This window comes from Drosophila mojavensis, unplaced genomic scaffold (assembly GCF_018153725.1).
Source record: "Drosophila mojavensis isolate 15081-1352.22 unplaced genomic scaffold, ASM1815372v1 contig_81, whole genome shotgun sequence".
Taxonomy (NCBI): Eukaryota; Metazoa; Arthropoda; class Insecta; order Diptera; family Drosophilidae; genus Drosophila; species Drosophila mojavensis.
In genome coordinates, this window is record NW_025318907.1 from 7,492,720 (window position 1) to 7,510,224 (window position 17,505).

General features: G+C 39.2%; 3 protein-coding genes and 1 non-coding gene across 4 annotated transcripts in view; 1 reads left to right on the forward strand and 3 right to left on the reverse strand.

Annotated features, from left to right (window-relative positions):
- LOC6580990 overlaps nt 1-17,505 on the forward strand; it is a 37,946-nt gene that overhangs the window by 1,018 nt on the left and 19,423 nt on the right. The window contains exon 2 of the mRNA XM_044011184.1: nt 1,970-2,044. The gene's annotated coding sequence lies outside the window, so the exon portion shown is untranslated. The remainder of the gene's footprint in view (nt 1-1,969; nt 2,045-17,505) is intronic.
- Trnar-ucg lies at nt 5,522-5,594 on the reverse strand. Its single transcript has one exon. It is a non-coding gene; the product is annotated as a tRNA-Arg (tRNA).
- LOC6580988 (putative ATP-dependent RNA helicase BoYb) lies at nt 5,789-9,533 on the reverse strand. The gene is made up of 2 exons (XM_002006744.4): nt 8,164-9,533; nt 5,789-8,113 (listed from the first exon to the last, which is right to left on the reverse strand). Exons 1-2 carry the CDS (start codon nt 9,449-9,451, stop codon nt 6,159-6,161), a joined length of 3,243 nt encoding a protein of 1,080 aa, XP_002006780.1. The 5' UTR covers nt 9,452-9,533; the 3' UTR covers nt 5,789-6,158.
- On the reverse strand, nt 9,582-13,010 carry LOC6580989. Its single transcript, XM_032729543.2, has 5 exons — nt 11,658-13,010; nt 11,372-11,599; nt 10,275-10,394; nt 10,038-10,217; nt 9,582-9,974 (listed from the first exon to the last, which is right to left on the reverse strand). The coding sequence occupies exons 1-5, from the start codon at nt 11,860-11,862 to the stop codon at nt 9,766-9,768; spliced, it is 942 nt and encodes a 313-aa protein (XP_032585434.1). The 5' UTR covers nt 11,863-13,010; the 3' UTR covers nt 9,582-9,765.

Below are 17,505 nucleotides of genomic sequence, written 5' to 3' on the forward strand. Positions count from 1 at the left end.
TCATAATTTTACCAACATACATTCGGTCTTAGTGTTTTCTCTTAGTGGCTTTTTTCTATTGGCTATAAGATTTTCTAAATAGATTTTCTAAATAGTCTTTAATTTCGTGGAACTCAAATTCATCTCAAATTTGCAGAGACTAGAAATGCCACTTCCACGACTTTATGCCTTCAAATTAAATTCATGTCAATTTCTATATCACTTACTAAGCATCCACTTGCTAATTTTAATCATAAGCTCAGAACAGATTAGTTTTCTCACCTCTTCTTCTTAAGGCAAGGCGAAGAAGCAAAAATAGAAGTTCCATCGAGCTAGTTAGATGAAAAAAAATACCTTTAATTGAATATCCTAGATATAGCTGTTCTTTATGTCCGGTTTAAGGCCGTTAGTTTCTAGCTTGAACTTCAATTTATGCTTAAAATATGTATTAAATTTAGCATGCGCCCAGCTGCTGAAGACTTTTGTTTGGTTAACAAAAATTTGCTTCACATGTCATATGCACTTGCCTTAAGGGATCCCATTGTTGTCCCTGGCCTGGCATGTTGCTCTATAGGGTAAATAGTCCAATCACATGCGTATATGCAGCTGTGCATGTAGACACTGCTGGCAGTTGCTGCAATTGAGCTCTGCGCCAAAATTTAAGGGGTCTCCAGTCGTCTTGGACCCAAAGGTAGTCCACAAATATTTGGACAAAGTTTTTGGGCATCCTGACCTCTACAGCCACGACCCGAGCCCCACAGGCTTACTGTGCTCCAGCCAAGCGTGGCCAAACGCAAAATTAATTCCAGCTTCCGCTGGCCCGGCACAACCGAGCAGCAAAGCCTGCAAAACTTTTTCTTGCCTTCTTCTTTGCTATTCCCAGCCAGGCTCATTGTTATTGGAATGTCTATGCTCTCGCTGCCCTCTTTCACTGTTTTTGCGCCCGTCCTTGTGTCCTTGCTATCGGTATTTTAATTTTCCCATCAAATATGTAACGCACAGTGAATGGCATTTATTTTATTAATAGCTGCTCGAAACTGAGCTCTTATGGACTATACATAATTTATATAGAAATAGTCTTTCACTTTCCGCTTCTGCTGCTGCCATTGTCTCATAACGTTGGCCCGGGCTGGGGCCCAATGCTACGAAATGTATATATCTGAGAGCGGCTAGAAGATGTGTGATATCTCATCATGCACTCCACACGTTGAGCATCGAGTATAGTTATATTATTATATTAACTGTATTATATATGTTAAGCTAAGTATCGCAATAAATTAAAAGCATACGACAATTTTATTATTCAATATAAATTTCTTCCACTCCACTGTCTTTCCTCAAACAATATTTTATAATATATCACAGATAATTATAAATAGTTATATTCTTTGTAGTTTGGAATTTTCATGACATATAACATAAAGGAAAACGGAACTTATACGAATGCTCTCAAGGCTATTTTCCGTTATTAGCCAATTGCTTCACTATCTACAACTATATGTTAAATGATTTAATAATAGTTAATCAAAGCGATTCAAAGGAGCTTACCTTATTTGCAACTCAATCAATGGAGAGATCATTTCTCGGTCAGTTAGGGTATTCAGTCGTTGTTACTCTCAGCGTGCATTTTGTGTTTTCGCTTCTTCATTCTTTGGCCCGTTTGCCTTTTGTTATAGTTATTACTGTTGTTACCTTCGTATCCTTGTCCTTGGCTGGCGCTCGTCAATGCTCAACGTCGCTTTTCGCTTTCCTGTCTGTTTGCCTTGTGCCTGGTTCCTTCCTGGTTCCTGCTCGACGTGAACGTGCGTTGTTTCCTGCTCACACAGATTCGCTTGTCCTGCCGTGTCCTGTGCCGTGGGTTGCGTGCTTGCCTTGGCTCTCTTCTGCTGCTCGGTTTCCTCGGCTCGCCTCCTCCCGTCTCTGCCAGTGCCTCTGGCCTTAATTCTTTTCCCTTTTGCCTTTTGCATAACCAACAATTAACGACTTAAAGCCGAGGAATTAAACACAGTAACAATTAACAATTAAAAAAGCAACGATAATAAAAGAGCTATCAAACAGCAGGCCGGTAAGTTTAGCAATTGTATTATATACGTATATACATATACATATATTTGTATTATATTTTATATTATATTGTATATGGGAAACAACAGGTGTTCAATCCTGCTCCTCCTCATGCAAAACTCGATGCGGGCAATTTGATCGATTGCCTCAACATTGGCCCCACTTGAACACATGACGTATGCGTGATATAGGGCAGTTTAGCCAAATTCAATCAGCTGCAGTCACTTTCAAATGATTTCCGTCTAGGGTCGACTTGCTTACAGTTTCACCAATTAAATAAGCTATATTAGGGAAAACTTAGAAAAAGTGAGTGCTCGAAAATACATTCATTCACCTCATTCTGAAAAATCTTATAGAGAGATGCGAATAGTATATATTTAAGCAAGACTGAAATGCAATTTTAGATATTTACGTTTTTACTAGAGACTCACTTTAGAGCAGTTTGTTTTGTCACAATTTTAAATTACTTTTAAATATTCAACAATTTTACTTTTTCATCCATTTTAATATCCCATATTTTTAGCTGAACGATGTATCTTTAAACACAATCATAACTGGCTTCGATCGTAAATCGCTGCTCATGAATGTGCAAAAGAAGGTTCACCAAGACTCCCTCGACTTTCAATATTATTTTTATGGATCACTGAGCTCAGGAAAATCTGCACCTTAAGTCAAAAACGTTTTTAATCTTTGCTTCCAGCCAACGCTAAGCCATTAAACGAAAGTTTTCCCTCTTTGAGTACTTTAAACGTGACCACAAATTCATCAGTTACGTCATCTCCATTTATGAAATAGAAAATAATCATTTGCTAGAAAATCAAGTAAATGGAAATTGAAAGCTGACCAAGTTTCCCTTTCCTCATTTTATTTCTATTTGATGCCAAGTGGATCGTTTAAGCAGTCGTTTTCTTGGAATTTGAAAAGGTTGCCAAAGGTGGAGCAAAAGCCAGCACGATTATATTATAAATCAAATCCATTAATCAACAGGAAAAAAACTCGAGTGAAAATATTAAATATGGTTTTCAATATAAACAGAACATTGTATGTAAAATTTGTGACACCTGAAAAGCGGGAAAAATATCAATTTTACGAATTCCGTTATTATTTTATTGATGATTTGATGAAATTTAGAGGCCAAAAGACAAACGGAAAGATGGATATTTCACAAAAACAACATTATATATGTTTTTTTTTTTATTATTCATCCATCGAAGCAATACACTCAATTTATAGATATAGATTTCTAGACGTAGCCTCAGTCTAGAAGCTCGACTGAAGGCAGGGCTTGGCAAGGGTGAGAAAGCTATATGTTCCATAAAAGTTTGATAATTGAATTATGGTTCAGCTCCGTTGTCTTTAAAGCTGACTGCATCCTCCACAGATCTAGTTGAAGCAACAAAACGCGAGAATTCAATTACTGCAAATCGCTTTAGGCTCAGAGCAAGCCGTCAAAATTTCTCTTTCCACAGTTTTCTTAATGAACTAACTTCATGTTGAATAGACCTATAAATTATATGGTGCGACCTTTAAGGTATAAAATTCCTATCACATTTTTACTCTGATCAGAGGAACCTGTTTATCCTATATTAAGCATGTCAGCAAAAGGAATCGATTCAACGACTAATACTGATCCAGATGACAGTAACATTCTATTTCAAGGCAACGCAAATTCTACAATCGCTTACGAAATTATACAATCCCATTCGCCGACCTACGTTGGTATTTTCTATTAAGCAAAGATTAAAGCTGGGTCATGACTTTCTTAGGCTCTTTTAGCCTTAATACGAGATGTTTATTTCAATGTTTTCTTATATATATGTATCACGTCGTGGCTTAGTGGCACAGGATGCACGTCCTTTAGCGGACACTCTTTGCACTGAGGAAAGGCTGTGAACTTTGACCTTTACGCCATGGAACAGCAGCATTGCCATTGCCACAGCAATAACAATAGCAACAACTGCGACAACAAAAACTACAGTAACAACAACAACAACAATGCTTAGCTAAGCTGTTAAATAGTTTGTGCATGTCCCCTTGCATCCTGTAGCTTGTATCCTTTCTATCCGATTCTTTGCCTTGGCGACAACTGCAAGCAGCTCCTCCTCCACACACACATACACACACAACTGCCACGCCACCTTTAGCATTGCTGCATATTGTTTTTATGGCGTTTACTCTAACAATTTTTACAACTGCAATTGCAGCTGAGTGTGTGTCTGTGTGTGTGTATGTGCACGTGTCTGTGGCTTACTGATTGTATTAGTTATTTGCGGCTAACATTGACATTTATGTGCATTTGAGCGCGTCTTTTGCTCAGCAATATATTTTTAAAACAAGTGAAATAAATTGTATTGAAATAGAAACATTTCTTAGAATACTACCTCAATAAAAATGAGTGGACTATCTATAAATAGGCGAACTGATCGACTTAGGGCTTTTGTAGGCAAATTGAGTTATAGGAAAAATGGTTGTAGAAAACTAGTGAAAATTAGAAAGTTCATAAGTATCATGGCTACCTTAATATCCAAATTTTACCGACTTTCATCATGTATTTTGATAAAATTAATATAAGTACTTGAGTTAATCAATATTCAGATTTCCTAATGAACATTAACATTACATTAACTTATGTAAGCATTGCGTTAACATTATCTTATTTCATTAACATTAGCTTGACGTAATCTTAACAATTTGTTAACATTATCAAAACATTACATTTACATTATGCAAATTGACACTTGCATAAACAACTAATACAGGCAATCGAAGTTAAACCTAGACATACTCTGCTTACCTTAAAAACGGCAAACAAACTTATTACATGTTTGTTACTCAAAAAAAAAAAAAAAAAAAAAAAAAAAAAAAACCTTTTAGTTTTTGGCCATCATCAATCATCAGAAAATTGATTGCCACTCCATGTTGCATTGGGATATACTTTATACATAAATTCATATAGAGTTGTTTTCCAAAGCTTGTCCGTATTTTAAGCTGTCACATGACTTGCAAACACTTTTACCAAATGACAGCCACATTTCGATTTTCCATTCACCTGTTTTCTCAGACAAATGCACAAATGCATTAGATAAAACCGAGCAACTGACAATGGGAGCCACAACAAAAACGAAGGCAACTTAAATTAAAATTGATGGAAAAATGTTCGCTTCTATCGCTCATATAAAAACAAAGCGAGCAACTCTAAAGAAAATATATTCTATTTCCTCGAAGGTGTGCCGCTTAAATTATACGTGTATATTAAAGATGTAAATTTGTTATATCATTTTAACTATTGCCTTATAACAAAACTAAAAAATTAAATTTTAAAAAATCTTCAGAAATTAAAGCATATATGGTTGTAATCTATTTGCTTGAGTGAGGTTTGAACCCCAGACTTCTTGATGACTTTTTAACAGTTTGTGCACCAAAAGCAATTAAAAAAAAAAATAAATAAAATAAAAAAAATAAAAATTTTTTTTTGGATCGACCGTGACAGGACTCGAACCTGCAATCTTCGGATCCGAAGTCCGACGCCTTATCCATTAGGCCACACGGTCACTTGTCGATTGCGTGGCAAACATACTATTTCTAACAAAGCATATGAAAGGCACAATAATTCTTACAAAATAACAAATGTTATTTCAATGGCAATTTTAATAGCAGTTTAAATACTACAAGTATATTAAATAAACAAAAAAAAAAAAAAAAAAAAAAAAAAAAAAGAAAAAAAAAAGTATTAATAATAATTGATTTTTTTTTTGTGCGCTACAAAATGATATTTATTTATTTCATTCTCAAGAACAATTGTTGGATTTCATTATACTTTAAATACATAATTCAAATGTTTGGCTAAAGTTGTTTAAATAATTTTTATTGAGATTGCCTGCAAAGTTTGAGACTTTGTCGTTAAGATTAGAAGGATGATGAAAAAAATTTAAATTTATTTATATTCAAAAATATTTCACTAAGCCGTTATAACAAAATACGTTGAAGTACCCACAATAAGGCAAAAATAACAATAATAAACTTTATGGCAAATAACATCATAATATTAACACCAGAGTAACAATTATAAATGTGTCAAATTCATGTGCGGTAGTCAAAATATAATTTCTAAGCTTCTAACTGTAAATAAATTCGGAATCATCGCGAGCACGCTCCACGCGCTCTCTACCAGAAACAGCCGGATCATCCGCTTGATCATCACTACTCAAATCATCGGAACTGTTCGCACGTTTCAAAACTCTGCTTGGGAAATAACCATTACAAAGCAAATTGGATTCAAAATTCTTCAATCGACCGCGGCGCTCCTTTTCCATTCGATGAAGTTTTTCGTAATGTGGCTTCATAAATTTGAAAAAACCAAAATCCAGCGGATATGGAACTGCCAGAGCCTTCAGTACGCTCACATAGACAGTGCGACCTTGCATACGATGACTGAGGTTCACGAAATGGCAATGAGTGTTCACAATAAACTGATACATGGGCGTGGTAGAACACATTGCAGGCGGCAATGTCCTAAAAACAATACAGCAACCATTGTGCAGCAGAACTTCATAAGGCAGCATATCTTCCGGAAGAGCAATTTGCAGTTCCAGCGTACAAGCCGTTTGATAGTAAATGACCTCGGGTCGAACTACATTTGACGGCAGCTGGAATTGTATTTGTATATCGTGTATTGTATATTCGATAACTGAATCCGCAGCAGCATCTAATTTATTAGTAACGCCTGGCCGTGCCTCCAGCTCCGGCTCCAGCCTCGTCATATTCTTCAGCGATGCATCGGGCATATTCTCGATACAATCTTTTGTTAGCAGGCCATTCTCTTTATTATCCTGCTGCAGCTGCATCATTGTGCATTTCATGAGGCAATTGCACAATGCTTCTAAGCTATCCTCCGATTGCTGCAGCTGCTCTCTCTGCTTCGTAGTTTGTACGTCATCCAGCTGTTGCTGCTCCTCCAGCTCCCGTTGCTTTTGCTGCAGGCGCAATCTATTCTCTTTGCCCAGCTGCAGCGCCATTTTAGCAAAGATGCTAGCTCTGCCTTTGAGCAAAGTTTCTGTCTTCATATTTAGCTTTTGACGCGGCAGCTCGGACGTTTTCGGCAAATCCAGATTTTGGCATGGGTCCCTCTCTAGAAACTTCAACAGTTTCGCCTCGGCCCTTTTGCATTTCTTAGCCAATTGCTTGCGTAGCAACTGCTGGCAGATAGTGAGGCTACGCACATGCAATTGTAGGTTGGGCGCGTAGCTTGTCACTGCCAAGTCGTGGACAAAGAGCGTATGCGACAGAGCCGCCAGAATACGTGCCTGCAAGAAACTGGGTTGCGGCGTAGAATTTAGCCAGGTTTCACATTGCTTGCCATCCTTTTCATGCCAATTGCGCTCGCCTGTGTAGGGCACCACGCCCACAATGCGCACATCTATTGCCAGTGGCGGCTCGTCTTGTAATTGTTCCGGGCACATGAACAGCTTGCCGCTGGTGGTCGTAAACTGTCTTGTGTCCATGTCCAATGCCTGCACCGTCACGGATAAATCAGTCCTCGAGAGATTTAACTGAGCAATGGGGTCCACTCGCAATATCCGCACGCGTTCGTACCCACTTGAATTGCGATACACACAGATTTGTTTGACCAGCGGTGGCCAGACACGCACACACTCCTGCGATTGTAGCAGCTGTAGCTGCAGCTCCAATGCTCCGTTGCGAGACAGCGATTGCCAGCAGCCACCGGGTGGCAAATGCTCTAATAGACGGACACAATAATGGGTCGGCGTATAAACACGTATTAGCTGCATCTTGACGTCCCCGCGGGCAGGCATCTGCGCGGGCAGCAGACGATCGTGCATCAGCAGCTGATGGCGCTCTTCGCATTGCGTATCGACACATTCACCCAAGCTGAGCAGCAGATCGCATAGAGCCGCCTCATTACTCTTGGTGCGCTCTATCTGCATACGTATGCTGCGAGCCAGCTGGACAACAAGTTTGTCCACTTCCTGATGCATTTGCAAGAAGTCCACCAAACGCGGCAGCTGATTGTTATTGCTCTCATCAAGCAAGACCAGGGAAAGTAAACGATCTGTAAATGAGAAGTTAGACAATATAGCTACTATATTACAGCTCACTTACCCTGCTCAGACTGCTGCTGCCCTGTTTGCTCCTTCAGGTCTGTGGCCGCCAATTGGTTGTTCAGATTATCCGCGAGTGCCAGATGACGCAGCTTGAACAGACTCCAGCTATCACTCAAGCTGTAATGTAACAGCGTATGGGCGTGTCGCACATCCAGCTCCGGGCAGTGATCGGTGCAAAGCAATAGCTCGCCTCGACTATCCTGCATCCAGCGATGCACATGATCGCGCACCTCCAAGTCAGCCGTCTGATAATAGGGCAAACAATTATAACCATGCGACACCAGCGTCTCCACGAGCTCACGTATGTCCGAATCCGATTGGCAATTGACGACAGTCCGATGCGAGTGGGGCGGACGCTGGCGCAGTACACGCAACACCTCCTCACACTTAGCCTTTCGCTGTTGAAGAGAGATCTGCAGGCGCGTGCCGCCATAGACAGCCGCCTCCAGCACATCACCAAAGAGCACCATGGGCTGGGAATTGAACTCCCGTAGCTTGGAAAGCAGCTGCGGTTTATACGATTGCGAGCTAATGACTAGCTGAGGTCGTTCTGGATTGGTCAATAGCAGCAGCTTTTGATGAGCCTGTTTCAATTGCTCAGCTTGCATCAAATCTGCATCATCGTAAGCCACAAATCGCAGATGGGGCAGCTTTAAGCCGTTCCCGCACACCCACAGGAACTGAGCAGGCGTGGCCACCAGGCAGCCCACGCCGTTGAGTAGCCGCTGAAAGAACTCCGGTGTATAGGAGGAGGGCACTGTTAGCACCAGTGTCAACCACTCCTCGTTCCGCGACTTGCGCAACATTGCGGCGCAGAGTGCGCTCAGTTGTTGTACTCGGACCAAATCGGCGACCAGAACCAACGCAATGGGGCCCTCCAAACACCATCGCGTGCGAGAACGGTGCTCCGTCAAGGTGTTGCTCACCACCTGGCACAATGGCAGCACATAACTCAATGTGCGTCCACTGCGCGGTGCACTCACGATAACAGCGCCATGGCCTGCGCCTTGGTTGAGATGTGGCCAGGCGTAGCTTTGCAGTCTCAGCAGTTGCGTCAATCGCAAGCGACGCATCGCGCCTTGAATGTGAGGCAAAAAGGATACTTCGTTTACATGGCGCGCAGGCTGCAGGCGTTTGTTCGAGTGGGCTATGGCGTAGTCTGAGCAATTCGCAACGAGCAGAGGCCGACATTGCTGCGCAAATGAAAAACTCCTGCTTTCATCGTAGCACAAACTTTCCTCGTCGTCATTATTGTTGTCGTCTATTATGCACTTCGCCGACCACATCACCAAACTGCATATGCTTTCAATAGTTTTTCTTATACTACTAGTGAACTTCACTAAGTGAAGTTGGCTGCGCTTACGACAATAAATACTTATTGGACTAAGCGACGGCTTGAGTATCGAAATCGGTTGGTATTTTTGCAACCATTTGGTATTTTTTAATGCGTAATTAATTAATCAAATATATTTTCAATTGTCTTATACAAAAATTGGCAATCGACAATCTTCCAACAACAACAGCACAAGGGTGCTCATTCATTATTACATTTATTCATTACAAGGTGGTGCCTGGCTAATATACCCTATTTGTATTTAGATCACTCGCGTTCGGCGCGCTCATTAATTATTTGCTGTACTATCAGTCCACTTAGTATTTGCCTCGCAACCCGACAGCCATGGCACGGACAATTCGGTGAATTTGGTATATGCTGTAGTGTGGGTGGACTCTGTAGACGTCGCTTGAGCTCCAACAATCGTTTTCTATCCGTGCGTGATTTGCAGCAGACGATACTATAAATGATAAGACCTGCCAGTGTTGCCAGATCAGTATGATGAACTTATGACCTGCCGCTCTTCAACTGAAACTTACCTCCACCGACGATCAAAATGTGCAGCAATAGGGCCACAAAAGCCACTCTCCTCAATGGATCCAACGGCACATAATGAATATTTGCTTCCTTAGTGTTTCTGATGATTGCATATCCATTTGACTTAGCTGTTGTATTATCAACGTCGTCTAACAAGTGCGTCCCATTAAACCAGTCATCGCCTGAAATATTTGAATTCAATATGACATCTCGCAAATTGACGAACTACTTTCACTTGCCCGTGAAGTTGTTAGCCTCCAAGAATTTAGGATAGGCTACGAGTAGGAGCAACAGCAGCGACAGCAATAACTCCATCGGACTTCCCATTATTTGCTCTATTGTGGTTTCTTTGCCTTTTGCTTACAAACTGAAGCTTCGATCAGCAACGGCTCTAATATGAAGTCTCACTCGATCAATTAAATGGCCAAAAACAGCTGCGAGCAATCTGTTTGGCGCAGGTACGAGCATTTGGATTTGGACGACCAAACACCATAGATACCATTAAGTGCTGGTACGGAAGGTAACTTCTGAAAATATTTCTCAATTTGCTTTCACCTAAATATTTATCATAAATTTCCATACATACATCGAAGCAAAGTATTGCTCTAATTATTAAACATTTTAAATAGATATAAATCAAGAAGTCAATATACTTTTAAATAGGTATTCGTTGAGATATGAAAACATGCCTTTGCCTCGTATGAAGTCATAAATATATTTAATGTATCCATTATAAGTTGGTATCTTATATTATGTCTCGCTTTTTAAGTTGGCTTGAAAAATCATGACCTATTTGAAATTAGAATTATTCAGGACAAAAGATTTGCATTTTTTAAAATTTTTTTTTTTTAAGATTTAGAACGTATGAGAGGCATGAGTCAAGGTCGAAGAAATGCATATATACATATGTATTCAATGCCCATTAATGAACAGATGTAGCAAAACAACTATAGACTGATTTATCATTTAAAAACATCTTAAATCTTAAATAAATCATGATAAGAGTAGTTTTTATAGATGAAGTTCAAAGCTCATTGTATTAAAATGAATTTTCGTCAATAACTATTGACTTAAAGATGAATGGTCTATGATTTATTAAGCCAGATCAAAAGCTAAATGACGACAAGAATTGAAGGACTGACATATAGGGCTTAGGATCAATTCCTCGATCAGTCATAGAAAATTAACACTGTGTAGATTCTTAGTTAGATAACAAATTTATGAGTATGATTCCTTACACCTTAAACAATTTATGTACAATTAAATGCTGCGCTTGTCGTTGCTTAAGCCTAATAGAACTCTACATTTCAAAGATATCAAGACTTATTGACTCAACACTCAGTTCCATTCAGGCAGTCCTCCAGGCAACGCTCCTTCCGCGCCCTGCTGCATCCGCGGCAGATGCAGTCCACGGCATCGGGAGTGTGCAGAAAGGTCAACTCCAGCACACGGGCCGTCTCGGTGGGCATAGAGGGCCAAACAATACTCTGCGTGCGTGGAGCGTAGGAGTCCAGGCTCTCAGCTCTTCGTCTTGCCAGGCGACAGCAGGTGCAGAGAAGGCAGCCTGTGAAGAAGTCAACGGTTAGTATTCCAAGTGTGAAAGCAGCCACGCACCGACCTACCCAGGCAGCCGAGAAGTGTCAAAGCCAATGTGCCCAGGCCGGCTAGGAAGAGCATACGGTGGCTGTAGTAGACAGCAGTTAGAGCGGTCGCAAAGCTCTGGCTCGGACTCTCGCTCACACAGACCGACTCGCACATCGTTTGACAGACTATGATTAATAATGCCCACGTAATGGAAATGCATCGTGTGCGCTCAGCCAAATCCATTTCGTTAATGACTAAAAGACTTGGCGCAGCTCCACTGCAACTGCTCTTCTGCTACTTGAGGCTACCCACCGAAGTCGTACGGATCCCGAAAAAGAAAAGAACAAAACATAAAACAGTTGTGCAAGCCACAGCGACATCGCAGACATTCGATAAAGAGAACTTAAAGCAACTAGCCTCAAGAACAGCTCAATAAAATTGCAATTTATGAAATGATAGCAATTCTGAGTGCTGGATGTTGAGAGTGATTTAATATACTATTAGAGTGAATGTAGATAATACTTATAATTGATTTATTTAGACAGAAGTTAATTTGAATTGGGCTCGAGCCAGGTTGGAGTTTTCTTTGACCAATTTATAGAGAGATTTAGTACTCGAATATAAATAAGACTAAATGCAGAAAAGGTTTAATCTAAACTAGTGGCAATGAGCCTGCCTTAAAGCCATTCACAGTACAAATCAATGCAGCTCAATTAAGAGTGACAAATAAAATTCAAACAATTTAAAGAGCGAAAATTATTGCCGCGTGCCAAATTGAATGCCATGAAATGCCAGGCAGCTGTGCTGTTCTTTTGTTTGAATTGCCAATTTTCTTGCATATATTAATATATATACGCGTACATACTTATATACATATACATATACTTCTATGTGTGTGGGTATTTTGCTGTTATTATACCATAAAACGTGCCAATGTTTGCAAAATATTTTCGCGCAGCAAATGGAAAATTTCTCGTTTGTATCGATGAATTGTGGGCTGCCTTTTAGGCGCCAGGCCGTGTCCCAATGTTGATTTGCATGAAAGTCTTTGGCATAAGGATAATGTTATTATAATAGAACGTGTCTGAGCCCGGGCACAGCTCGAGTTTGAGAACCACGCGGCATAGAGAAAGCGGAAGCTCTCCACTGCTTGCAAAATCTTCATTATCTAAAATTGGAAATTTTAGTTTTATAGGGGTAACATTTTTGTATTTTGAAGCTGGTGGTCATCATTCATGTGTGTCATGCTGTCACCTGTAAAAAATAAAAGGCACATGCCACGCCCCTTTGCCCTGTCGCTGGCTGTTAAATCAACGTGAGCGCACTCGTCATAAACCAAATAAACAGTTGAGAAATTACATTTAAATTGCAAATTTTAAGCTCTGAGAAAAAACAAAAAACACATGCACGCACACACACACCCACACGCACATACACATACACATAAGAGCTGCGTGAAATTTATGCGCAAGGTAAAAAATAATAACAAAAAACAAAACAAACAAAAAATAATAAAAACGACGCTCAAAAAGTTTTTGACAAAAACATTAATTCACTTAGGAAATACCGCATAAAGTTGGCATTTCTCTCTCTTTATATGAATTATTTTTCACTTGGTTCTTTTTTTAAATCGCAGTTTTCTTTCTAGTACTTTTTTTCATATTTTCCTGCCTTTAGCTTTTGAAATTCAAATGAAATGCGAATGCATTCATTCTGTGTTCCCAAGGCAAGGCGTTTGCAACTTTTCAGTCGGCGCCATTAAAAACGGGCGACAAATCGAGCGGATTAAATGGAAATGCAATTTCTGTTGCCCCATTTTTCGGATGGGGGCCCTGATGAGATAATATGCAAATGCCAACAACATTTGCGAGCAGATCGATGCATCCTTTCGCTGTAAATACAATATATAAGGGTTAGTATTTTGCTCCACAAAATTTTCACGTAAACAAGAATAAAAGGAAATACGCAATTTGTTTATTCCAATTTTATATTTCGAAGCATGTGGCAGCGCTTTTTCGATAATCCAACATCGATCCCCTGCCAAACTTTATCGATAAATTGTAAAATTAGCACGCATAACTATAGTGCTGCCCATCAACAAATTATTAGTGCAACCAATCGAGATATCGAATTTTGAATTCCTCCGAAATCATTAAAAATAAATGCAAATTAACAGAGGTAAAAATTTGCCATACTGCAAGTTATACAAGTTAAAAGTTGTCAATCCTGACAAATTTGTTGGTAGTATAATGTGAGTATTGGAAAGCAGTATATGACTAGACTAAGAGTACTTTGGAAATTAACAATTCAATTTTCGCGCTTATTGTTATGATGTTATATTCTTCACCGTCTTCAATCAATATAATTCAATTCAATATAATGCGAATGGCAAATATAATCTTAAGGATTTAAATGCCTAAACATAAAGCAATTTGCCCATCTATTGAGCTTTTAGTGAGCTCGCAACGCCTTTGGAACTCTGCGCGAAGACTTGGTTAACTTGTGAGCTTAAGTAATATCTTCTGCTTTTTTTAAAGCATTCAATCAACAAAAATGACGCATTTCGAATTCATAAAAATCAAGTGAAATGCCACTTTACGCGCATTTTGATTGAGATTTAGCGCTGAATTTGCGATTACCCACAACGACGAGGACTTACCCAGCGGACAAGGACATCTCTGGCATCTTGCCACAGTCCTATGAATATTTTATGAAGTCAAGCTGAGAGTGAAAAACAAGAGGGAGCAAATGGTTTTTGTGACGAAACTTAAATACGCTTGGATGGGATGGATGGCTGGACTGATTGAAATTGGCAAACTTCTGAAATTAGAAATAATAATTAATATATTTTTTAATTAATTCAATTTTCAAAAGTATTCAAAAACTGTGCAGCGCGTAGAAAAGGAACTGAATATGAAGTATATAATAGGTATTTAATTTACAATCATCAGTAACCAAATACTAATTGATATACTATATGAAATATATAAACATTTGTTCGTCTCAATATCTGATTATATTGCAAATCTGCCGGAAATGCAAAATAATTCGATTTTTATTTAGAAAATGTAAGTTTAATATGTTCCACGGAGTAAAAGAGTTAAAAGTACAATTACAAAAGTACTATTTTCTAGGAACTTCATTAATTAGCATTGCTGACATAGCTGCAAGCTTATAAAACATCTGTTGGCCATAGAAAAATATACACCAGAGCTAGTTTGCTGGTTATCTTCATCTACTTTTACTCTTTGACAAAATATCTCTCAGAGGAGATAGCTCCCATAGAAGAGTAAAAATAGCAAGCGCTGTGTATAAAAAGCAACAGCAAAAGGATAAGGTTACTGAGAAGGACATGAAGAAAAGAAAATGCAGCAATTCGTGAAATTTATTTGTCAAGCAACATCTCTGCTCCGCCTCAGGCCACGCCCCATATACAGCAGACAGGTAAATTAGAGAAAATTGGTAACTGGAACTCGAATGGAAACTAATTTGCATACGTTGTAGATGGGTTTTCTGGGCATTCTCAATAATCGATACAACCTCACTTCATTCTCAATTTTCTTTCTCAATTCTCTCGCTCTTTGTGTTAGCTGCAGCAGGGCAACAAATAATAGAAGCAGATGAGAGAAAAAGCAAACACTGTCGACCGTTTGCTTGACGTGCTGATTTTTCAATGCATAGCTAAGGCCCATGCCAAATGCACGAGAATGGCTCGAACAAAAAGGTCGAGGCTGTCCTCCTTATTTGCTGATTGTATGCAGCCTTCACAGGATCAAGTTCAAGCGTTTCAAGTGCTAGGGCCTGCCCTCAGCACTGCCCGCAGCACAACGGTCCATTGCTCACTCAGTCAGATGGCCACTTAAAAATTGCCGAGAATTGTGCAACAACAGCAACAGCAACAACAATGAAGGCGACAAACGATTGCAATCATGATGATGTTGATGTTGATAATATTTATGATGAAGTTCTCTTGTGGGGCCATTGTGTAATAAAAAAAAAAAACACGCAACAATTTTGGCTTGTTCATAAAAACCCCCCGCATCTCCCGTTCTCTATCTCTCCAACTGACTCCCTCTCCCTGTCCCTCTCTCTCTCTCGCTCTCTCGCTTGATGGATGGAATGAAGAGGCTAAACTTTTACAAGCAGCTCAAAATGCTCTGAAATGCAAATACTTGAACAACATTAAAACTGATATTAAATAACATTAAGTTTCATATTTTGAAAGGGAAATTCTTTGATAGAATGAATTTGAATAAGTGCATAATATGCTTTGATATTTGATATCAAATTGATTCTGCATCCTCAACCAACTAGAGTTGCTTATTGTCCACCTGCAGAATGCTCTATCGACTCTACTCAGTCACTACAGAGATAAATCTATAGATGTTCTTTAGAACTCAAATTTGCGGATGATAATGCTATACCTCACTGACAATAGCCACCTGTTATGGTAATTGACGAATAAGTATCATCATATATACACCTACTCAATATTTGATATCTTTAGTATCTAGTACTGCATTTTAATATTAGAGATCTCTTGTATTCAGTATATATATTGAGCCTAGCAAGAATGCTCACGTCCAATCATCAACTTGGATATATTCTCTGACGATTCCCGTGTATAGCCTTCTAAATTTAGTAAATATTATTTGCCTGCAAATAATTTACTAATTAAGTAATGCGAAATGAATTTATCGAATTAAAATGGATGGTCATTGAAAAAGTGATTTGATCAACTTTTTTTTGTATACCATTTATTGCGAGCATATCATACATTGTATTTATATATTAAACTTAAACAGAGAAATTCTAGTAGTATTACCCCGATTTAATACGCCGGCTGCCGCTTCCTAAATACTTCTGCCTATTTGCATGCCAAGGATATGCAAAATTTTGCAAAAGCGGAAATTGCAGCTGTGAGCAACGCTAGATAATGACATGATAGCAAACAAAATAAAATAAATAATAAATATATATATAAAATATAAATATAAATAAATAAAAAAAAAGACGGCTGTAGTGCAACGCCACGCCCAGTTGAAGGCAACCATGGAGCTGGGCACTGCGTTTCGTTCCATGCGCTTGCACATCACAGCCCAAGGTCAATGGCTGTGCGCTTATATGTAAGCAACAGCAACAGCAACAAAAACAACAGCAACAGCGAATACAACAACAACAGCAATAATGAAAAGCGCTCGAGTACATTTTCACACTCGAATTGACCAAACAAAACGAAACGAGCAGCCAAAGCACCTAAAAAAGAGCACGAAAAGCGAAAAGAAGAAAAGAAAAAAAAAAGCAAAGGCAAACGAAAGCCCAGCCTCAGATGGCGTTTTACGCTGTGATACGGATTGGCGTATACGTAACGCTTAATTGCTACTTTAGGGTGTTTACCGTGCACCCACACACACATCCACACATACATCCGTGTGTGTGTGTGTGAGTGTGTGTATCCTGCACATTAATTATATGGTATATGCGGCATGATTCAGCACTTAAAGAAGTTTCGAGCAACTTTTGTGGCAACTCGTTCTCAAGCTCTCACTCTCCCTCACTCTCCTACTCTCTTCCTCTTTCTGGCAAACATCTGGCAACGCTGCAGCATTGTCGTTTATCAACTTGTATAAATTGTGCATGAATTCGCTTGTGCTTTGCTGTTTGTGTTTGCCAACAATGCAATGAAAGGGCTTTAGAATGTTTCTGTTATGAGTGATTGTTGTCTGTGTGCTGGGATAGGGGAGTCCCCTTAAATTGCTTAGCCTCGGTAATGTCAAAGGCAGACAAATATTATTTAACGGGCTATTTATTACAGTTATTCTGACTTTAGATATTCTTAATTTCAATTTATTCTTCATTTAATTATAATTTATTTTTACACAAAGA

Bases quoted from the DNA above. Each gene is read 5' to 3' on its own strand.
- LOC6580989 (XM_032729543.2), bottom strand. From the start codon at position 11,862: ATGGATTTGGCTGAGCGCACACGATGCATTTCCATTACGTGGGCATTA. The intron at 11,600-11,657 runs GTAGGTCGGTGC...ACTTCTTCACAG, and splicing joins GACACTTCTCGGCTGCCTGG to GCTGCCTTCTCTGCACCTGC. The intron at 9,975-10,037 runs GTAAGTTTCAGT...CAACACTGGCAG, and splicing joins CATTTTGATCGTCGGTGGAG to GTCTTATCATTTATAGTATC.
- LOC6580988 (XM_002006744.4), bottom strand. From the start codon at position 9,451: ATGTGGTCGGCGAAGTGCATAATAGACGACAACAATAATGACGACGAG. The intron at 8,114-8,163 runs GTAAGTGAGCTG...TCTCATTTACAG, and splicing joins GCAGCAGCAGTCTGAGCAGG to ATCGTTTACTTTCCCTGGTC.